Source organism: Brettanomyces bruxellensis, chromosome 8 (genome assembly GCF_011074885.1).
Source record: "Brettanomyces bruxellensis chromosome 8, complete sequence".
Classification (NCBI taxonomy): Eukaryota; Fungi; Ascomycota; class Pichiomycetes; order Pichiales; family Pichiaceae; genus Brettanomyces; species Brettanomyces bruxellensis.
In genome coordinates this window covers 2759576-2782866 of record NC_054689.1, presented here as the reverse complement: position 1 = coordinate 2782866, position 23291 = coordinate 2759576, and the positions used below count along the sequence as shown (strand labels likewise).

The window sequence follows — 23291 nt, the reverse complement described above, 5'->3', positions numbered from 1 at the left end:
GATGGTGTGTATAATAATGGTTAAATTATGATTTTCAAAGTACTTCAGGGAGATGTGTATATGGGGGAGAAGGAGTGATGAGGTAACTATGGTGAGGGAGTTAGAGGAAGTAAGTATGGAAGTAGACCAAGTATGTAGGTATAGTAAGTATGGACGTATAGTAAGTATGGAAGTATAGTACGCACGAAAGTATACTAGATAACCCTTATGGTAGTATAGTAGTATAAGTATGAAAGTATGAAGGTATGGCAGTACAGTAGTATAGTAAATATACCAAGTACTACGAGTACAGTAAGTATAAATACATCTACCGTAATAGCAAGTTTAGCATACTAAGAATGAAAGTGTGGAAGTATGGAAATACAGTAGTACAGTAAGTATAGATAAATCTACCATAATATAGCGAGTTTAGTATGGAAGTATGAAAGTACGGAAGTATACCAAGTACGAAATTATGGAGGTATGGAAGTACAGTAGTACAGTAAATATAATAAGTAACACAGTAAGTATAGATACATCTACCATAATATAGCAAGGGCGGTATACTACGAAAGTACAGTAGGAGAGTAGTACAGTAGTAAGTAGTACAGTAGTAAGTAGTACAGTAGTAAGTAGTACAGTAGTAAGTAGTACAGTAGTAAGTAGTACAGTAGTAAGTAGTACAATAGTAAAGTAGTATAGATACCAATACATCAAGTATAGTATGGAAGTAACTATTGCACAGTATCTACTCCCCCTCTATCTGCATCCGCGTCTCTCTTAATCTGTTTATCTTATCCACCAAACCGGCCAACTCCAGTCTCTCGGCCATCTTTGCAGCAGCTGCCAAAGCCCGGTCGTCCCGGAGCTTGGTGACTAGATAGAATGCATCTAGAATGTCTCCGCGGTTGCAGGACTGGCCCACCTGCCTCAACAAGGCGGCATCATACCGAACACTAAGTGCAGCAAGCCTCTCCTCTGCAGTTTCGTCCTCCACGTCGTCGTTTGAGATTGCGTCGTTAAGAAGTTCGGCCTGGACGATTGTGCGCATGAGTTCCTCTTCAGGAGAGTTGCCGTTTTTGCCGTTATCTTTGCTGTTATCTTTGCTGTTTTCATTTTCACTATCCTCTTCACCATCTCCCTCACCCACCGGAACCCGGACGGGCATTTCCGAGGGTAAAGCCAACGGAAATGTCGGGTAGCGGGAGCTCCGAATGGCAACAAAGCAGAATTTGTCGCCAAACAGCCCCAAGGGCCAGGCGCTGACGCCGGAACCTGCAGAGATGCGTGCCAAGCCGGCCTTGGCGTCCAAAATGGGCATCCAGCATGCCTGAAGCGGGTCTCTCCACCGCGACAACACCAAGACCACGTTATCCTGGCCCACGACGCACGGATCGCCGTCCGAAGAGAAGAAAAGACCCCTTATTGGATGCATTTGGGGTGCCAGACCGGCCCCACAGACCGGCAAACTCTCGTTTCTCTGCAAGTACCGGCCGTCCAGGCTCTGCAGGTTGAATCCCAGGCTGTACGGCGAGTTGTAGATAACCGTAAAGAGGTACTTTGAGCTGCTGATGCACGCCAAAACGGGTGGCAGCTTCTCCAGACGCTCCAGCCGGCCAAACAGGCTGTATCGCCGCACATAGCCCCGCGATGTGCACACGAACGCCGCGCTGGGCCCCAGAGAGACGGCTGTGATGAACTCTCCAGGCTGGAGACCGACTTTCCGCCGCCATCCCCGGCTCTGATCGTGCTTTTTGTACAAAATGCAGGCCTCAACTTTACCACGGGGCCTCTTTTGGCCTCCCTGGTGCTCGCCCACGCCGCTAGAGGCCAGCAGAATGCCGTCTGCGTCCATCGACGCGACGTCCAGCCCGTCGAAATCCCGGAAGTGGTACTCCTTCTGCATGCTGCGGTCGAAAAAAGTCACAGTTACCGTATTGTAGCCGTCCTGGCTCACCGACCACGCATATCCCACCGGGTTCATCGTCATGTACCGCCGGCCGCTGGCCCACGGCGTGCACCCGGGCGAATACGGGCCGGGGATGCCTGCCAGTGCCTGCAGACTGCCTCCATGCTCCCCCTGCAGCTTTCTTCTCTTTGCCGGCCGCGTTTTCCCGCTGCCCACCTCTTCCACGCCACGCCTGCCCTCCGTGTACCCGGCGCCGTCATCATCAACGATGAAATCGTCCTCGCTGTCCCCGAAAAGCCCTCCCTCGTTCTCGCTGGCCTCCTCTGCATTCTTAGACTCTTTAGTTGTGTTTTTGGTGTATGGCGGTGTATCTTTCACAAAGTTGGCGATCTTGGTGTCCTTGCCGTACTCTGCAGCCTCATCTTTTCCACCTTCTTCATCTTCTTCTTCATCTCCTTCTCCTTCTCCTTCTCCTTCTGCTTCTTCTCCGTGTAACTCATCTTCTCCCTCCTCCTCCTCAGCCTCAGAAAGCACCATTCCGGCATTATCGCCCACCGAATACCACGCCACATTGCCCGACGTCATGCCCACAACCACCTCGGCAGAGCTCCGCCCCCACGTGAGGCTCGACGGCACCATCGGGAGCTCTCTCGCCATCACCTGCCTCTTTTTCTCCAAATTCCACACTTTCAACCTCTTATCCAGGCCCACACTCGCAAGTAGCTTGCCGTCCGGGCTCCACCTCACGTCCACGACCGGTCCACGGTGTGCATTTCGTGCTGGGAACTTGAATGCCGGCCTCGAGAAGTCTGCCCGGTCGAAAACAGCGATCTCCCTGGTGCGTGTTGGAATCGCCAATAAATCGCCGTCCGGGTGCCAATCCGGCCGAACCGTCGCAAGGCCCTCCATCTCCGCCTCCTGGGGCACCTTGCCGTCCTTCGCCTGCAGGATGTCCGCCTCCAAATCATCGTCAAACGCGTCTTCTTCGCCGCCTTCCCCAAAAAGCTCGCCGGCTGCTTTTTCGCCGTTTTGCCCGCCCCCGAGTGCCTTTTTCGCCACCAGCAGCGTGCTGAACGTGTGCACCAGCCGCGGCTCCACCGCCGTGTACGAGTACACCGCGAGATCCCCGTTGGCAAGCGAAATAGCCGCGAGATCTCCAACATTATTGTACGAAATACCAAAAATCTGGTCCCCAGCACTCGTCGTGTTTTTCACCTGATGCTCCTCCCCTTGCACATCCACGAGCCACAGCTTGCCCTCCAGACCCCCGCAGAGTGCCATGGTGCCGCTGTGCGTAAAAACGGCCGACGTCATTCCTAGTGGTGATCGTTGAAGTGTGGCCGTCTCTTTTTGAGCTTTTAAGTCATACATCTTGCACTCTCCGCTCTGTGACGCCACAAGCGCCCGGCCCGCCGGCCCCACTTCAAAGCTCCTCATACCCCCGGCAATATCCATCACCTCGGGCTCCAAATCTGGCCGATTTTGGTCAAATATCTTCACTATTCCGTTTGAACATGCGTACAAATGGTCTGAATCTCTAAAATGAACCACCTGCGTGTTTCCCCCGGAAACAAACACCTTCACAATGTTTTCTTCATCTGCCTCGTTCGCCATTGTTGTCTTCTGGCCTGCTTTGCTGTCTTTCCTGTCTTTTTATGCCTCCTTTGTGTATCTTCGCCTAATATCTACCGGCGCGTATTTGGTTTCTTGCCTGACGCGAAACTTGAAACAGGAAAATTCCACTTTTTCCTGCACTCGCCAGATCGTCCGCGTCTAATTCGCGGGTCACGTGACATATAGGTTTTGGCTGTGCTTGCTGTTCGGGGTACTTTAAGGGACTTAGAGTAGTCTAAATGTGCTCCACAAAGTAAAAGAAAAGGATGATGATACTGTGTATGCCGTATTCATATTAAATGTAACTTACCTTATTTATCTATATTTATTCATCTGTATTGTTTTCACAAACCATTCTCAGCTTCACATTGTGCATTTTTGATGCGGAACAAGAACTCATTTTTTGGATTTTCCGTCGTCTGTACGTTCCCATCATCTGTCCACAAGCAGTATGTACTCAACAAGATAGATTATGCCAATATGCGCAGAGATATAATACCTAGTAGTCCTGGTCCTACATTTCGGGTGCACGGGTGCGTTAGGTGAATTCTTGTTGCAGGTGAAAAAAAAATTTTTAGCCTTACCCAGGATCAGCAAAATTTTCCTCGAGCCTCAGCCTGATAGCAGGTATGTGTCTAAAGAAGCAGGAGGCAATTGCAAGAGAGCCATTCTTTCAAGGGGAAATACTTGGTTTCCTATTGGCAGCACATATTAGGTCAGGCAGAAGCCAGTAGCATACGGAGAAAGCAGAAAAGGAGCACCGGGAGATTCGAACATGGCGTCAGATCCATTTTTCATAGATCCATCAAAGAAAAGAAAGCGGAAGGGCAGAGAAAGATCGAGAGTCGGGGATAAATTCAGCCACAAGAAGCAGCGGGCAGGCAACAGGGCTGCATCCGATGTGGCGCCGGAGTCCAGCGGGGAGGAAGAGGTGGACAAAGTCGGTGGAGACATATTTGAAGACGAATCGGAGGAAAATGAGGAAGATGTGATAACAGACGAAGATCAGGCAGCCAGAGTGCAGCAGGAGGAGGAGGAAGAGAAAGAGAGTGCGGCAGATAAGCGGAGAAGACTTGCCAAGCAGTATCTTGAGGATTTGAGGCAGGGGGCCTCGGCAGAAGGCGGCAATGGCGAATTTTCGTTCGATGCGAAGGATTTGGACAGAGAGATCATAGAATCACGATTGCAAAAGGATGTGGCGGAGCAGAAGGGGTCGGTGTACAAGCAGATAGGCGGGCGGTTGCAGATTGCGGGTGCACGGGTGACAAAACGGCGTGTTGCGACCGTTGGGCTGACGAGTTTGGCGGTTAGATATCCGTACTTGTACACGGTGTCAAAGGACATGGAATTGGCGAAATGGGACATCAAGGAGAGCGGAAAGAAGCCGCGGAAGGTGAAATATGTGCGTGGCGGGCCGAGGTTTGCCGAGATCAAGAAGGATGCGTCGCAAAACGGGCACAGTGACGAAATATTGGCGTTGGCAGTCAGCCCCAATGGACAGTGGGTGGTCACCGGAGGAAAGGATAAGCGGCTTGTTGTGTGGTCCGGGGAGAATCTCGCGTGCCAGCGGGCGATGTTGACAAGCAGGAGGAACGGCGAGGTGTACGGGTTGGCGTTCCGGCGGAATACCGAGCAACTATATGCTGCTTGTGGGGACTTGAAGGTTAGAACGTACAACATCGGGCAGCAGGCTCAGTTGGAGACGCTTTACGGTCACCAGGACATCGTGGAGGACATCTCTGCACTCTCACAGGAGCGATGTGTGACTGTTGGAGGCCGTGATCGCACCGCCATGCTCTGGAAAATCCCAGATGAGACACGTTTGACGTTCAGGGGGGGGGACTCGATTGAGAAATTCCAGCGCGAGATCAAGAAGTTGAGGCACGAGATGCAGGAGGCGGGCCAAACCGCACCAAGGAGCGATTCCAGCTTCCACCCATTCTACGTGGAGGGAAGCATCGACTGCGTTTCGATGATTGACGATGGCCATTTCGTCACTGGTTCTGATAACGGCAATATTTCCTTGTGGTCGCTGGCCAAAAAGAAGCCCATCTTTATCCAGCGGCAGGCCCATGGGTTGCAACCGAGCGAAATCCCGCAGCAGGCCTCCGCCGAGAAGGATGAGGCTAAAGCTGCACAGCAAATACCCGCCCAGAATCCTTATTGGGTCACTACCATCCACGCGGTGCCATACTCTGATGTTTTTGTCAGTGGCTCGTGGAATGGAACGCTCAAAGTTTGGAAGTTGTCCGAGGGCCTCCGCCAGTTCACGTTGCTCGCCGAGTTGCCCGGCGCTAAAGGTGTTGTTAACAGGATAGATGACTACGAGGACGAGAAGAACTCACAGATCCGAATATACGCTGCTCTTTCCAAGGAGCACAGACTTGGAAGGTGGATTAAGGCACCTCAGGGCTCCAGAAATGCCATATACACCGCTGTTATTGATCTTGGGCAGCCGGAGGCCGCAAAGTAGTAGTGCACTGTACATTAATAGATAGATACATACATAAGATACAAATAATGCGAGAAAAGATCCGGGGGTAAAAAGAAATTAAAAAAAAAAAAAAAAAATGGGGGGGGGGGTGTGTCTTTCCCAATTAGGCATCCATTTCCGGTATTAACTGTACTTAGGGGGTGCGAGAAGTGTTAAGCTGAAATTTAAAAAGGTTGTGAACGCAAAACGAATTTCAGGTGAGTCCACATCAGTACTTGCGGGTCACTTTAAACGGCAGAATGATTGTTTCCTTTTCACATTGTCTCATTTCAATTATTCTGCCTTCTTCTCGACAAAATCGCACATGCTTTGTATTATATGTCCGCACTACCCGGTTTATTCAGCCCATCTAAGATAACCAAGGTAACGTTTTGAAATCTCCTTCAGAGTAACATGACGGCTTACATCGCATACGTAATTAGCAGTTATAGTAGAATATCAACGATAATAGTAGACACACGAAAGAAGCACAATAAAGCAGTAGCATAAAAGTTAGAAATATAAAAAAAGTAAGATAGCGAGCGCGTTGCAACACTGCTGGAGTTCCAACACAAAAACCTTCAAGCAACCCAAAGAATTATCTCCTTAGCGAGATGGGAAGCAAGATCCCCAGCAGCCGAAGTATCAGAAGTAAACGAAGCAAAAATACCCGCCATCAAAACGTAGCATCGAGAATGGGTGGGAGGGGGGAAAAAAAAGACTTATTGCAAAGCAAATAACGATAACGAGTACCTTAAAGGAGTGAAATAGTCAGCACTGGCAGGCATGTTCAAAACAGCTCTGCAATGTGCAAACGGCAGTTGGATTGAGGGAAAAAAAATAACTTGGCACAAGTTGTTACCTGCAAGGAAACTTTTCGAGCCGATTATAGGATGGCGGCCAAAACAAGACCTGCAGCACCAAGACCCGCACCGTTTAATGCAGCAGCGTATGCAGCAGCTGCAGAACTCGACGAGGACTGTGATGAGGATGTTGTCTCTGGAATGGTGAGAGAAGATGATGATGATGAAGATGAGCTCTCCGAGAATTCCGAGGTTGTCGAAATCTTGGATGACTTGGTCTTGTGCACAGATGTGGATGTGGTGTTGTAGAAGTGGGAGCTCGTGGTGTTGAGATAGTGCGTGGAGGATTCAACAGCAGGCGTGCTCGAGTTAGTCGAAGCGTAGTATGCAGAAGTCGAATTTCTGACGTAAGCAACTGCCAAAAGACCTCTTGCCTGTTGAAGAGACACCGTTGCAGCTGAGGCTGCGGATGCTGCACTAGCAACACTAGCTGCACTTGCTGCAGAATAAGCGGATGCTGCAGATGCTGCAGATGCTTCACTGGCAACAGAGGCTGCACTTGCAACGGAAAAAGCAGAGGCTGCACTAGCTGCACTTGCAGCACTTGCAACCGAAGCTTCTGAAGAAGCTGAAGCAACAGATGCAGCACTGGCGGCACTGGCAACAAGAGCAGAACTCTGCTCAGGTGTCAAAAGTGTAAAGGTGGTCGTCATGGTGATGGTACTGGTTGAATCTTCATCAGCAGCTGCAAGTTGGGCAGCTGCAACCAAAGGAAGGGCTAGTTTGTTGAATAACATCTGGTATCGTGTTTGTTTAAAGGCTGACTAGAAGTGTCTTGCAGTACTAATAGTGATGTGTAACTTTTTAAGTTTGTGCAACCGGGAAAAGCGCGTTGTTAAAAATAGTATCCAGCTCAGTTAGACGTTTGAAAAAGGAATGAATAGAAGTCGGTGTATTCGAATGAATGGAACTGACTTTTAGTTGGTCGGTGTGTTGGTAGTTTGTTGTTAGTTGGTGGAATATATCAAATCTTTGAGAAGAAGTGAATAGAGCAGAAGTGTAGGAAAGTATGAAAACGAGAAAACGAAAATGTGCTATGTTGACTTAGGGAAAAAAAGTCAAATTAAGTCAAAATGAAAAGCTGGAGGGAAACACCGAAAACCAAAAAAAGAGAAGCTTGTCAGAAGACTACGAAAATGAAATCGGAATCGAAACCTAATGAATGGAAAAAGCTTACTGCAAAGATCATCTTGCCGATTAGTCGCCCAAAACATCCACCTGAAATTCATACAGCCGATCATGAAAACATTGCAAATAAACAAACTTTTTACTTTGAACAATGCGAACACGCTGAAATTTCTTGGTTGAACCGCCGCACTCCTGAATCAGGCAGTACCAAATTATTGATTCGCTAAATCAAGCAATATTCATTTCCCGATTTGTTCATGTATAAATATCACGGCCCTGGTAAATCCAAATAAACTCCACAAACAATGCAAGAATACCGCGGGACCCTTCGCTTTGGTGCCCATCACGCTTTTAGTGATAGCTCTCCTATTGTCTTGATAGAGGTGCGAGGTGTATCATCACAGGACGTTGCGCGCGCTCTTTTATGGTCCGCGTTGGAATGTTCTCCGAAGAGACGTTGAGCGACGCGTCGATAGTGTCGATACCTAAACCCGCGGCCCTTTAATTTCTCCGTTCTTTAACACTTTCACCATGATACATCCGTAAACCCAGTGAATTTTGCGAGGAGAAGCAACAATGAAAAATTATTGAATATCCCTCGTGGAGATCCAGCTTATTCAGTAATCAGAAAAAAAAATATATTAAAAGCAGGTTATTGTTGAAGTGATAATAGATCTGGGATCGACACAGGTTCCAGTGATGAAAATGCGTATTGTCGGCATTTGGTGATTGAGCATCTTTTAGTGTTAAAGAAGAAACTGGATTCAGGGTCCATCTGAAGAGTAGATGTGAGACTAAAAAGAAATAAAATGAATGTATCTTTCACTAATGGAAGCTGTAAAGCATACTTAAGTAGAATAGTCGGTTAATCTAACAGAAGCAGTTTTTACCGTAAAGCAGGAATGTAACCCAGGCCGAATTCTCTTCGCTGATGATTCTTTCGCTATAGTATTCGTGATTTATCGAATGCGTCAATTCAATAGATAAGCTAATATGACCTTAGTTAAAGCACACAATCCGAGATAAAAAAGAATAATACCTGGAATGGCGTTTGCAATACAGACTACTGCTTAGTATTGCCGTACGAGTCACAAACAAATTCCCGAAGGAAACAAGAAGAATTGTAATAAAAAATTGAAAAGCGCTCCAACAAATAATGAAACCAGATGGATATGTGCGTCAATAAGCAATTTTTTTGCCTTTGTTTTTTGAGGCAGTCATTTGTGGTGCAAAGTATTGTACGAACTTGGCGCCAAGGTTGCATCGAAGAAGTTAATAAGATGAAATGGGTCTGGTACCTTGAATAAGGGGTATTATCATACAAGCATGTAGGGGAAGTGAGAAAAATATAATACAAAGTGATGACATATTTAGCATGAAAAGAACTGAATAGATAGATAATATATGTGGCTTAAGAAATAATAACGAAGTCAAGTAGGAAAACAAAGTAACGGAACTATTTTCGGCGTTTTTTTTTCTTCCGTTTTTCTTAGAATAAAGGCAACATCGGCCAATCGTTTGAAAAATATATTGTACAAGTGGTGATATTTTTATTGTGAATTGTTTGTTTGTCATTCGATTAGACGCGGGCAAGCCGGATTAGGAAAAGCCAGAAGAATGGCAATTGGTCAGTTTTCGAATGCAAAAAAATTTTTTTTGCCAACATCAATTTTCTGCTTTGTACGTGTCGAGATATCCGACGGGACGGCTCCCATTATTCGGCATTGTTTAACCGCGTCTAGGTTGGCCATTCTCATTCAACGGTTTTCGACACGACCCAAAGCCTAGCTTTGTTTTCTTAGGTTTTGAGAAAAATTACGCCATTATCTCAGTTGGCCGATTCTATTTATCTCTTTATATTTCTCCTTTCACAAATTTTCTTCTTCTGTCCTTCATTTGTATTTTTCTCAGCACTCTTCTTGTTTTGTTTCACTCCATTCATCTTTTTTTTTTCATTTTTACTTTCTGCTATTACTATACACATCATCCTAGGCTAAACCCATCTTCAACTTCACCGATCCAATCAGTTCGAGAGCATCGATACAGTTTTGCAGTTGATTTTGATCAGTTTTTATTGACAGTAGAGTTGAGCACATTGTATTCGGCATATTGTCTATTATTTTTCATTTACAGAGTTTAAGCGGATAGCAGGCAGCACAGAAAAAAAAAAAAAAAAAACTTTTTTTTTTTGCTCTCTCGCACATTTTCTATCTGTTGACACTTTTGATTGTTTACGTTTGCAAAAACGACGAGCACGAATAAAGTTCGAAGCGAAAAAGTGGAAGCGCAAGCGCAAACGCAAACGCAAACGCAAACGCAAGCGGAAACTGGGGCGAACCAAAAAGGAAATTACACAAGGATGATGAACCTGAACAACAGTGGACCCGGATCATCGGCAATGAACCAATACCCGTATATAGCGGCAATCCCCGTCACGGCCTCCGGGATGGGCGGCATGGCATCGCAGCTGGGTGCGCAGAATGGCGCTGCAGCGCCAAACAACGGCGCCATCGCGCAGATGGGCGGCGCGCAGAAGAAAAAGGCCGGTCGCGTCGGCCGCAAGAGAAAAAGCAGGCTTGTTTCTGGCCCTACAGATGATCCAGACTTGAACGCAAGGCTCTTGATGAAGTGCACGTGCCGGAAGAAGGACCCTAATCGGATCCCCCGGCCAAGAAACGCGTTTATTTTGTTCCGGCAGAAGCATCACCAGGAATTACTGGAAGAAGGCGGCAAAATCCGGACAAACCCGGAGGTTTCGAAGGAGTTGGGCCGCAGGTGGAGGAACTTACCGCCGGAAGAGAAGGCATACTGGGTAAAGCAGGCGGAGGAGGAGAAAAAAAGGCACGCGGAGAAGTATCCAAACTACAAATACACTCCGAAGAGAAACAGCAAGAAAAAATGTCCGCACTGCCTTGCAAAGATGCAGCTTAAGATGCTAAAGAATGCGAAGAAGCGGGGTGCGCCAACGGGTCCGCACGGGCTTTTGCTTACGGGCAAGCACAACGCGCTGGCTGGCGCAGGGATGCTGGCGGGTGGCATGCCGGCAGGTGCACCTGGCGCAGGCAATTCCGGCGCTGCGGGACCCGCGCAGGGCATCGCGCCGGGTATCTCGTACAGCCAGTACGCGTCGCAGCAGCCGTTCGCGTTCGCATTGGGTGGCAACCAGTTCTACGCGGACTTGGGCCAGGGCGCTGCGCAGAACCCGCAGCAGCAGGCGCAGCAGCAGTTCCAGTGGTTGCAGTCGCCGCAGCAGGTGTCGCAGGGATCGCCGCAGCAGGCGGCCTCCGGTGCAGGCGCACCTATGTACTACCAGCAGGGCATGATGGGATTGCAGCAGGTCGTGCTCCTTCCGCAGCAGCAGGCCGCAGTTGCCGCAGCCGCCTCGCAGCAACAAAATCACCATGGCAACGCGTCGCAGCAACTTTACAAGGCCGAGGACCTCTACCCGGGAATGGGCAACGGGTCCGTGTCGCACCAGGGCAACCAGGCTGTGCAGCAGGCCCAGCAGGTCCAGCAGGTTCAGCAGGCACAGCAGGCGGGCGCCGGGCAGAACACGAGCCAGAACTCGCTCAGCTACTCGCCGGGGTCGGCCAGCGTGTCGAAGTCGCCTAGCTTGACGCAGAACATGCAGCAGAGTGCCGTGAACGACCAGGCGGGCTACCAGGGCCTCTTCGGGCAGCCGCAGAACGCCATGCGGTACTCGTCGGGCCAGCAGCAGCAACAGCAGGCCACGTCTCCACAGTCACTCCAGCAGATGTACATGCAGCTTGACTCCAATGGCCAGCAGCAGCAGGGTGGAAACCAGAATGGCAACCAGGGCGGCAACCAGGGAAACGGCCAGGACCTGCAGCAGGGCAACCAGGGAAACGGCCAGGCCCAGAATATGGGCTATTTGCACAGCTATGACTTCCAGCAACTGCAACAAAGTGCTTCTCAGCAGAGCCAGGTGCCTCTTCCTCCCATCAACAACATTTCGCTCCCTCCGCTCAACATGGGCCAGAAGGGCAATTAGGGGGAAAAAATTAAATTTTTTTCCTCTTTTGCTGAGACGTAATTTTTCGTCTCTCCCTTTGCCTTCCTTTTGCCCTTTGTTGTTTACCTGTGCCTTTCACTCGTATTGGCAGGTGTAGATGATATTGTTGATAATATTTGTGGTTGTTGATTTTGATTGATTTTGATTTATTAATGGTTAATTAAGTAGTTAACTCATTGATTTTGATTGTCATTCATTGATTAATGATTAATTAATTAGTTTGTTAATTAGTTCATTCATTAATTAACCGTTTTTGCCTTTCCATCTTTCTTGTTTTTCTCCCCTCTTTTTGTTCTTACTCTCTATTTGTTTGTTTGTTTTCATCCTTCATCTTTATCTTTTCCCTATCCTTCTTTGCACACCTTCCTTTCCTGCTCTATGACTTTCCGCATTGCTCACCTCCTCGCGTCCTAGCGAATGCGTAATTTCCTATTCTGGGGTGGCTCTGCCAGAGTTGATCTGTATATTAAAATACCAACTTGCGTTCGTTATTGATATGATATTGTCACTTTTATTATTGTTATACTAGATATGTGCTTGTCTAAATAATTGATGAATACAATTGAATGTATTATTTGATATTAAATGATTTGTACTTGCCTTGATTTTGGTGATTCTTTATTCTCTTTACTTTTTATTTGCTTACTTTTTATTTGCTTACTTCTTATTTGCTTACTTCTTATTTGCTTACTTCTTATTTGCTTACTTCTTATTTGCTTACTTCTTATTTGCTTACTTCTTATTTGCTTACTTCTTATTTGCTTACTTCTTATTTGCTTACTTCTTATTTGCTTACTTCTTATTTGCTTACTCTTTATTCCCTTGCTCTTTATTCTCTTATTCTTTACTCGCTTATTCTTTACTCGCTTACACCGTATTCTCTTACTCTCCTCGGCGTCTATTCGTTAACTTTCTTCCTTTTAATATATTGCCTACTTCTCTCCTTTTAATTCTTTGCGTTTGATTTCTTCCTCTCTTGAATCTTTTTAGTGCCATTTGTTTCCTTTACACCCCTCCTCATTTTTATTTCTGTAATCATTCAAAAGAAAACCGTTGTTCCCTTTCTTTGTTCCTCCCCACTCCCTTCACATCTATATTGTCTTTCCTGTCTCATCTCACATTGTGTTTGGCTGTATTGTCTACTTATCTAAATAATTCCTCTTTATGTTTGGCTTATTGTTCAACATAATCGCGCTAAAAATTATTTTATTGCTTTTCATGTTTAATATCGCCTGCATATTCTTTAATTTCTCCCATGTATTGTTTCCATCATCTATGTAGTAGATGACCCTGTGTCATGTTTGATTGTTCTTATTATCTGCAATAGGGTGCATGAAAATAAAAATGCCTTTCCGGTCCCTTGAATTTTTTCCCTTTATCCTGCATTATCTACCCATATTAATTATTTTTATCCACACTTAGTTAACTCTTGCTTTAGACATCATGGTCACAAAATCCATCTTCATATCCTTATGAAACACAGCTGAGTACTTGGAATCCTTTTTTATGATTCCTAAATTTTATTGATGATGCCTTTTCGCTGCTCATTTCAATTACGTGTTTTTGCAATTTTTATCTGCTTTACCTTTTTAATACTCATATCACTATTGTGTCTAGCCTATAGTTGTCTTTACAATATTTGGGATTGTTGGCGCTAATCTTATTTAAAGAACTCTATTTAAAAAAGTGTATTCCATGCCCATACATTTTCTTAATTTTGTATGTTTATTCCACTGTTGTATCAGTAATCCTATCAATAATTATATCACCAATTATCAACAATGATATCAACATTATATCAACATTATATCAACAATTATATCAACATTATATCAACAATTATATCAACAATTATATCAGGACTTTTTCCAATATTTCAACTCTGTAGTCAATCGTATCAGATTCACATTATCAGATTATAATGTATTTTAACAGCTCTAGTTCTAATTTCAAATTTCTAGTATTTTCCGTTTCTTGAATCATCACTGATTTCATTGTAGCTTGTATTCTACATGTTCTATTGCTGTGTTGCCTATTTTTATTATCTTGCTTATTATTCACGATCATTTTATTTTTCATTATTTTGCTACTTCATATTGCTTCACTTCTTATCTTGCACTTCACAATCTCCATCATTTTATATATTTTTCGATCATTTATGATGCTAGATCCCAACCCATATTCAATTTTAAAAAACTCAGTACTCCAAAAGTAATCCTTCCTTCCCACAGGCAAAAATATTTCCCCCTGATATTGAGAAATCGTTCAACACGCTATCGTATCCCACAAAATATTCATTTGCACTTCCATCAGAAATATTCAATGTTACAAATTCATCCGTGCTCAAGCACACCACGGTATCCCCTAAAATTTCAAGTTTCTTGATTTCCTGCTCCCCCTCGGCATTGCCCATCGCCACCTCCCACCTTAGTCGCGAAGATATTTTATCGCCCGCGCCGCAAGCCCCCAGGTCAAAGCACCTCACCACGGCCTTTTTTTCGAACCCCACCACGATACTTTCTCGGCCCGCGACGGCAATCGCGTTCACCCCGCCCAGGGAGTCTGCCTCACCACTCTCCGCGGCCTGCACCTCCCCGGCAAATGCCCGCCTGCCCAAGTCCCACACGGTGACCGTGCCGGACCCGTGGCCGCAAAAGAGCCTCTTGCCGGCACACTCAAAGAATAGTCCGGAATCCTCCGGCGAATGCGAAATTTCCGGCGCAGGTGCTGCCGGCTGGTAATCCTGCACTGCCAAGCTTAGCACTGGGTCCCGTGGTTTGCGCACGCGGCGGAACGTATGCGCGCACCGAGCGGATCCGCACTCCCAGATGCAAGCGGAGCCGTCCAGCGACGCGCTGACAAAGTTGCGCCCGCGCGCCCCCACTAATGACACTGCCGTGATGCGCCCTTTCTGCGCACCGCGCATGGTGCGCGGACATGAACCGTCAGCGAGCGACCAAATCTTGATCGTGTAATCGAGCCCTGCGCTGAGCGCCACCGACCCGCTTGTGAAAATCAGAACAGCCGTCACATCCGACATGTGCGCATCGGCCAGCCGCAACCTGCGCGCCAAGCGCACACTATCGCGGTCCAATGAGAAACTAGATAAAGTTCCATTACTGTCGCCCGTGACCGCAACCGCATGCTCGGCGCTCACCGCAACGCAGTTTATGCTGGCGCCCGCATCCGCATCCGCAAACAGGTACGCTTTTGGTGGCCGCAAAACGACCCGCTCAGCGCCCGGCGCCAGCGCCAACTCGAACCTGCGCGCGGAAACCTGCGCAAACGTGACTGCCGGGTCCTCCACGCACCTGTAGCCTGCGCTACCCGCACCGGATTTAACCGCAATGCGCAGGGAGCGGCCGTCCACTCTCACCCAAATTGTCTCCTCGTCTATCTTGCCGTTTAGTGCATCATTTATAACGGCCAGGAAATCTGCCTGAATGTCTACAGTGTGAAATTTCATGTTTCGCCAAAGACTAGAAATTGAATATGTAATGTTTAATATGTACGCTCAACAGGATTATGGCGCTTAATTGTATCTCTGAATTTGTCCTTTCTCAATCGTCTGAACGTTATTTGCTTGCAATGTGCAATTGAGGCGCTTAAATACTTGGATTTGGTATTTTCCTTTGTCCTATTGTCCCCGGGGCGCTAATTTACTTTCTGCCTGTCTTACGCAGTCTACAATTTCTGCAATGACCCTTTTTTTTATTTGGCTCCCTCTTTTTGTTCGGTTCTTTACCTTTTTTTATTATGCATCACGTTACACCTCTGTAGTGGCCTCGAACTCGAGGGATGAAATAATTTGTATATGCACATCCTTACACCGGTACGGCTGGGGGCATGGTTTTTGTGATGCCAAGCACATGGCAAATTTCACCCGAAAGATGACCTTTTACCTCAAAGCAGGCATTGTTTGTCAAACTTTTGGCCTGAAAGAGTTCAGACTGCTGTTTAGTGCTGGGAAATATAACTATTTTCGGTGTTTCTTTTCCGGACCTCACATTTTCACACAACTAGTCGTCATCCCAATATTCTGAGCATTTTCCATCTTTTCATTCGGAAACATTAATGACAGAGCCAAACTCAAGCGGTAAAAAGGAAGAGGAGGTGCTCTCGATGTTCTTTGACGAGGATTTCGCACCCACAGATTACGTGGATGCAATATTTTCGTCTGGTTTGCGCAAAGAGGAAACCCGTATGAAGGACAAGTCATTGCATTTTGCAAATGTTGCATCTTTGCAAAGTTTGCAGACCAAATGCTCCTCGTTACTCACACATTTTGACTATTACACAAACGAGCTCACGCGGCGGTTTGAGGATAAGATGAGGGAGCTTGAAAATACATCTTCGATAATATCGTATCGGCGAAATTCGAGTGATGAAGTGAAAAATAGTGAGGAAAGCACGGTAGGTGGTCCAGAGGCTGGAATTACGAGATTGGAGTATTATGTGGATAATCTAACGAGCTCGCTGATATCGGCACAGATGGATTTGGCCTCTGCAACGCAGAAAACCACGAAATTCGCCCGAGACCAGTCATTTTTACAAACGGAATCGTCTGTTGAAGAACTAAAGCAGATGATTGAGATTAAGCGCCGAATCTACAAAGTGGTGGAGGTATTTGACACGGTGCGGTCTCTTATTTCATCTGGAGAAGACGGTGAGGAAACTGCAGAAGTTGCGAATGCAGAAAATAATGGTGTTTTTGAAATTGCAATGACAGGATCAAACACTTCTGGCCACCAGAAAGAGGATGAGCTTGATTTGAATGAGAAAGATCCAGATTTGCACTTTAGCGCGGACACTTTTGCCTCTGCACTTTCACTTTTGAAAGAGTTGATTCTTGAGCAAATCTCATCTGAGCGTAGATTAGTCCAGGATGAGCAAAGGAAGATGAAAGGTCCAAAGAAGGAGTTTGTAGTTGTGATAGACGGGATGATCAGACTAGAGCCTTTTTTCAGCAGTATGGTGAGGTTCAATTCCCAGTATAAGGAGTTTGTGGGCTTTCTAAAGACGGAAAAGACGCGATACATGAAGATATTTGCTTAGAAGTTGATGACGTATGAACTACTCACTTTAAATTCTAGTGAATTCTGACAGTGAGCAGAAGAGTTAAGGAGTGTGCAGGAAGGTATTGATTTGACAGTGCATAATGATAGGGAGAGTTGACAGGGAGATATTATAAGTTGGTGTGTGTACATTATTAGAATGTGAAATTGTTGATGCTAAAGATAGCGAGTTCATTTTTATGCTTTGGAAACTTTGAATCATGCTGCCACAAATTTTTCAAGCTTTGGGAAAAACGAGTGTGGACCACCATGTATAATAGCATGCATGCCACCACCCATAGCATTATACTTACAAGCTACCATACATCACCATAAATGGTACAATATAATATCGCACGGTAGATATGAAGAATTTGCATACTTTACGTACCAAGACTGCATATTATCAATGCTGTTAAGCATATCACCAGGGGTGTTAATATGATCATATGATCATACTTATGGATGCGAACCATACAATACATGCAAACACTAAACGTATGAAAAGGTATATATATGTGCGGAATGCATGCATACGTATTTAATACATATGCCATCAATATCCAAAGCACGGAGTTGTGTTTGCACAATACTTCGATCTATACCATAATGTATACCTGTCTCAGACAATACTTCGATCTATACCATAATGTATACCTGTCTCAGACAATGCTTCCATATGCCTAATGTATTTGTGCAATACTTCCATAAGCCGAATCTATACTATATGTGATGTACTGTATCTCACAATACCTCCATAAATACCTATATGTAATGTTTAATTAATTGTTTCAGTGTGAGCGATTACTTTATGAAGTTTCTGGTATGACTAGTATATTGAGTGTTTTAAGACTATTGGACTATACCATGTAATGTATATCACACAATACTTGCATAGACGTAAAATGTATACTATCATACACATACATCATGTAATGTATCTCACACTACTTATAGGTGCGGAATCCTTTCGCACAATACTTTATTTTATTGATACATGATATGCATCATGCATGTATTTCCTGCATCCACGCAATATTCTATATTTGATACATTCATCCCTATATTTCTTATTTAGTACATACACCTTTCATATTCCATATTTAATACATTCACCTTACGTAGTATCTAATACAGTCACCCTTATATTTCACATATTTAATACATTCACCTTTCATAGTATCTAATACAGTCACCTTTCATAGTATCTAATACAGTCACCAACCATAGTATCTAATACAGTCACCAACCATAGTATCTAATACAGTCACCTTTCATAGTATCTAATACAGTCACCTTTCATAGTATCTAATACAGTCACCTTTCATAGTATCTAATACAGTCACCAACCATAGTATCTAATACAGTCACCTTTCATAGTATCTAATACAGTCACCTTTCATAGTATCTAATACAGTCACCAACCATAGTATCTAATACATCCACCAACCATAGTATCTAATACATCCACCTTCACTATCCATATTTCCCACATCCAATATTTCCTTCCACCCCTTCCATCAAACCTTTTCCAGCGATGAGGCAGAGGACTTGACGAGAGTGTCGGAGGTGGCCGAGCTGGAGGCGTTTGTGGCCGCGGAGAGGGAGGTAGTGTGGCTGGAGAAGGAGGTTCTTTTCTTGGAGTTCTGCGGGATGTCTAGCAGCTTGATGGGATCAGAGGAGCCAGAATGAGCCTCAGAGGGGTGTTTAGCGGCGTTTCCACGGCGGGCAGCCCGCAAACGACCCACGGCCCGCCTTAGGGGCCCGAATTCGGCCCAGTCAAGCACCCGGCGGAAGGCAGCGGTCGGGAAAACGGCCTCGACCCAGACATCGGGGACGATCCGCACGATCCAGCCGAGCGGGAAGGAGATGAGGCCGCAGAGGAGTGCGGTGGCCCACATGGGGGCAGTTTGGCGGGCTATGGAGAAGGCAGCACCGCCCACGAACATGATGAGCACCTGGAAGCCGGAGATGAGCAGCTCGATGGCGATGAAGTAGCCGTTGCGGAAGAGGTTCTGGAAGAAGTCCAAGTTTCGGCGCGAGATACGCTCCCGCACACGTGTGAGGCCGTCACCCTCGTCGAGCTTACGGGTGACGAACAACTTGAACACCTGGAGCCACACGAAGGTGTTGAAGGTGAGCGAGTCGACCTGCTTGCGCTGGTGGGAGGATGGGTGGGCGTTTGAGCCAAAGAAGAGCGCATCGCCTGCAAAATGGAGGATCATGGTCACCGTGAGCTGCATGGCGGACTGGCCGAGGATCATCTTCCACATGGAGGTGGAGATTAGTGCCGCGTGGCGGCCCATAGGCGGCCGGTTCAACACGTCGGCGTCGGGCTTGTCGGTGGCCAAGGCCAAGGCCGCCAACGTGTCCATGATCAAGTTGACCCACAAGAGTTGCACGGCGGTCAAAACGGAGGATCCGTCGGATGAGGCCACGGCAGACACGAAGGTGAGCACGCAGGCAGTGATGTTGACGGTGAGCTGGAACTGGACGAACTTGCGGATCGACGTGGACACGGTGCGGCCCCACTTGATGGCGTCGACGATCGACGCGAAGTCGTCCGTCATCAAAATGATGTCCGAGGCCTCGCGGGCCACCTCGGTGCCCGAAACGCCCATCGAGAAGCCCACGTCCGCCAACTTCAACGCCGGCGCGTCGTTCGTCCCGTCCCCGGTCACCGCCACCACCTCGCCGAGCTGCTTGAGCGTCTCCACAAGCACCCGTTTGTCCTCCGGGCTCGACCGGGCGAGAACATGCAGCCGGGGGACCACCTTCAGCCGCTCCGGGGCCGACAACGCCCGGAACGCCGGGCCCTCCATGCAGCTGTACTGGTCGCGGGCCGAGCACTCGTCCAAGATCCCGCACCGCTGCGAAATTGCCCTTGCTGTGAGCACGTTGTCTCCGGTCACCATACGCACCCGTACACCAGCTCGCTCGCACTGGGCGATAGCATCTGCCACGCCGGGGCGGAGGGGGTCCTGAATTCCCACCAGGGCGTCCAGCACGAGTCCCCCGGTGTCGTTGATGACGATGGATGGGACGTCGTTTGACTGAAAACCATCATTCTGCCTCTTCTCCCCCACCTCGTCGCCAAAAAGTTTTTCCGGGTCCGCCTCGCCCGGGCTGTGCCCCGCGAGCCCCGCCGGCGGCCACCGCGCGCCCCCGCGAAAGTCCCGGTGGGCCAGCGCGAGGGTCCGCAACGCCTCCCCCGCGTACTCCGCGATGCGCTCCCCGACGGCCCGCCGGGCCACCCCGTCCAGCCGCACCACGCGGCCTCCGCTCTCCGCCCGGTACCCACACCGCGACACCACCAACTCGGACGCCCCCTTCACATACAACCGGTACCACGATTCGGCCCCTCCACTACCCGGCATCCGCACCACTAGCCCGCCCCACTTCCGCGAGGACTCAAACGGCACAACCTGCACCACCCGGGCGTCCGCACGGTCGCGGATCGCCTGGATCGACGCGTCGATCGTCCCGAGCCCGTCCCGGCACAGCTGCAACAACGCACACTCTGTTTTCGACCCGACGAACGGCTCCTCTGCCGACTCTCCCTCGAATGCCGTCGAGTTGAGCAATGCGTTCTCGCTCACGGAGTCCACCACAGCCTTGCACACTTCTGCAGCTGCCTGTTTTGAGGTTATGGGGCTATTTTCCACACCCTTCTTCCCATTCTCCTCCCCCCTATCATCGAATTCTGTCGTGCCAAGCACTCCCCGCACAACCTTCATCCGGTTCTCCGTCAAAGTGCCCGTCTTGTCCGAGCAAACAGCTGTGGCACTGCCCATGGTCTCGCAGCTCTTCAAAACCCGCACCAAGTTCCCATCCTTGGTCATCCGGGTCGTCGCAAACGCCAATGCAAGAGTCACAGCTAGCGGAAGGCCCTCCGGGATGGCCACCACGACGATTGTGATCGCAGTAATCACGATGTTGAGGAATTTCGTGCCCTTCTCGGCCGACGACAGGTCCTTGTAGCTCCCGCCAAGTGCCGCCAAGAATTTGATGAATAGGACCACGAAGAGAACAACCGCAACCATGAATCCGTACTTGGAAATGCCGTTCGCGAGGTTCGTGAGCCGTTTCTGGAGCGGGGTCTCCTCACTCTCGTGCCGGAGCGACATCATGATCTTGCCGTGCATCGAGTGAACGCCCACCGCGGTCACCAGGGCTCTCCCCTGGCCTGACAGGAGCTTGGAGCCCGATATCAGCACCGGGTCCTGCACTTTCGCCGCCCCCGGTGCAGGCCGGTCCCCGATGTCCACCGGGGCACCACCCGCGGCCTGGCACCGGCCCACAAAGTCCCGCTCTGCCTCCCCGGCGCGCGTTTTCCTCACCGTGTTCGTCTCCCCGGTAAGAGAGCTCTCATCACACTCGCACTCGCCCTTCACGAGAATGCTGTCCGCAGGAACAACATCCCCCGTCTCCACGGCCACCACGTCGCCCACCAAGAGATCGTTGATCGATATGAAGTGCTTCTGGCCCGACCGGAAAACCACAATCTGCCGATCCTCCTTTTTCGCATTGAGCTTCGCAAACTGCCGCTCCTTGTTGTAGTCGTTAACCGCCGAAACAAGCACCACTATCGCGATTGCCACGATGATTGCCACGCCTTCCACCCACTCCACTTTCGGCTCCGCTTTCCCCTCTGCATCGTAAACTGTCGGCTGCCCAAATGTCTCGTATAATCCCAATGCTAGAGACACAACTGCTGCCACGGAAAGTATTATGAGCACCTGGTCGTGCAGCTGCTCCCAGCAGAGCGCTAGAAACGACTTCGATGGCTTTGACGGAAGCATGTTTGTGCCGTATTTGCTTCTTCTCGCCTCGAAATCCTCTCCTGATGCATCCAACCCGCTGGCCAAATTAGACGCCAAATGTTTCGCAATCGCCTCTATTCCGCCCACTTCCATGAGTTTTTTCATCGATTTCGGGTCGTAGAACGACTCGAGCTGCTCCGCCGACATCGTGAACCTGTCTGCTCCTGCCACGTGGGCCGGATGTGCCTCCAAATCGGCTAGTTGCTTCCCCATGTTTGTTCTGGTGTACGGATGTCTGATCACTTTGCTTGAATGTGCAAACTAACTGATCCAGGCCGATCTGATCCAATCTCAATTGATCCAAGATATGAAGGTAAACTGTTCTAAATAGATGTTCTAAACGGTTCTAAATTGCTGCTCTAAACTGTTCTGGCTGATGTTCTAGGCCAAAATATATCCTAACTCCAGCTTTCTAATGCTCTAACACTTAAGCCTAATCTAGTATCACTTCTTAACCTGTATTATGTCCTGATCAACTCTCTGCGAATACTGATCAATAAATAAATAGTGCTGCCTTAGGTTGGTATTTCAACTTCAAACTCTTGCGAGAGAAAAAACTGCTCAAGAATTTACTTGTGTATATATAATTACACATCGCTTCGGGCCCTGCATCCATGCACTGTCCGGTATGCATCCCGCACGCACAATCGCAAATAATATTTAGTGCCCAAACAATTGAAATACACCCAGGCTGGAATATTCAATAATTAATTTTAATTATTTTATGCTCCCCTTCTTCATTAAAGCCCCGAATTTTTTTCCCAGCGCTAAAGCCGTCTCTACATACAGCTCTGTACCAAGATTGCTTTGCTTTTTGGTATTAAATTTGTCACCCATTCCACCGTTTTTTCTCTATCTTCTCTACCAATCTGCGCCTCCATGATCTAATCTACACTCCTGGTATTGCCCATTTTCTGGTGTTGCAATATCAGCCTCCTTTTTTTTTATTTTCCCCTTTTGGTATGCTCAGCGCTTAACTTCCCACCCCTTCCTTCCTCCTCATATTTTCTCTCAATCCCAATTTTTATCCCATACTAATCCTTTCCCCTCTCCTTTTGTACATCTCACACTTTTCACTTTCTCACTCAGCCTTGTTTCTGCCGAAAATGTGTACCCTGAATTAAAATGATCATGTCTATGCCTGTTTCCGCCTGCTTTTGCTACTTTTGCCCACTTTTACCTTTCTTTGCCTTCTCTGTCTATTCTCTTTCGTAAATTTTGCTTTTCCCTGACTTCTTCAATGTTGCCTCCCGATCTTAAGGCTCCGCATCTCTGTCTGGGACATGTTCTTTCGCCAGTCATGCACTTTGTTGCCGATCAATGCACTGATTGCTTTTTTTTAATCTACTGCGCCTCCTTGATTGTGCGAAAAAAAAAAAAAAAAAAATTGGAATCTAGCGCTCGGAAAAAATTGA

General features: G+C 47.7%; 7 protein-coding genes across 7 annotated transcripts; 3 read left to right on the top strand and 4 right to left on the bottom strand.

Moving 5' to 3' along the window:
* Nucleotides 1-727: 727 nt before the first annotated feature.
* BRETT_001412 (uncharacterized protein) lies at nt 728-3502 on the bottom strand (the record flags this gene model as incomplete). Its single annotated transcript, XM_041279965.1, has 1 exon — nt 728-3502. The coding sequence occupies one exon, from the start codon at nt 3500-3502 to the stop codon at nt 728-730; it is 2775 nt and encodes a 924-aa protein (XP_041138179.1).
* Nucleotides 3503-4277: 775 nt separating this feature from the next.
* On the top strand, nt 4278-5975 carry BRETT_001411 (uncharacterized protein; the record flags this gene model as incomplete). Its single annotated transcript, XM_041279964.1, has 1 exon — nt 4278-5975. The coding sequence occupies one exon, from the start codon at nt 4278-4280 to the stop codon at nt 5973-5975; it is 1698 nt and encodes a 565-aa protein (XP_041138178.1).
* An 886-nt stretch (nt 5976-6861) lies between these two features.
* Nucleotides 6862-7575, bottom strand: BRETT_001410 (uncharacterized protein; the record flags this gene model as incomplete). Its single annotated transcript, XM_041279963.1, has 1 exon — nt 6862-7575. The coding sequence occupies one exon, from the start codon at nt 7573-7575 to the stop codon at nt 6862-6864; it is 714 nt and encodes a 237-aa protein (XP_041138177.1).
* A 2750-nt stretch (nt 7576-10325) lies between these two features.
* BRETT_001409 (uncharacterized protein) lies at nt 10326-11978 on the top strand (the record flags this gene model as incomplete). Its single annotated transcript, XM_041279962.1, has 1 exon — nt 10326-11978. The coding sequence occupies one exon, from the start codon at nt 10326-10328 to the stop codon at nt 11976-11978; it is 1653 nt and encodes a 550-aa protein (XP_041138176.1).
* Nucleotides 11979-14196: 2218 nt separating this feature from the next.
* BRETT_001408 (uncharacterized protein) lies at nt 14197-15465 on the bottom strand (the record flags this gene model as incomplete). Its single annotated transcript, XM_041279961.1, has 1 exon — nt 14197-15465. One exon carries the CDS (start codon nt 15463-15465, stop codon nt 14197-14199), a length of 1269 nt encoding a protein of 422 aa, XP_041138175.1.
* A 608-nt stretch (nt 15466-16073) lies between these two features.
* Nucleotides 16074-17054, top strand: BRETT_001407 (uncharacterized protein; the record flags this gene model as incomplete). The annotated part of the gene is made up of 1 exon (XM_041279960.1): nt 16074-17054. The coding sequence occupies one exon, from the start codon at nt 16074-16076 to the stop codon at nt 17052-17054; it is 981 nt and encodes a 326-aa protein (XP_041138174.1).
* Nucleotides 17055-18573: 1519 nt separating this feature from the next.
* BRETT_001406 (uncharacterized protein) lies at nt 18574-22089 on the bottom strand (the record flags this gene model as incomplete). The annotated part of the gene is made up of 1 exon (XM_041279959.1): nt 18574-22089. The coding sequence occupies one exon, from the start codon at nt 22087-22089 to the stop codon at nt 18574-18576; it is 3516 nt and encodes a 1171-aa protein (XP_041138173.1).
* Nucleotides 22090-23291: the final 1202 nt, after the last annotated feature.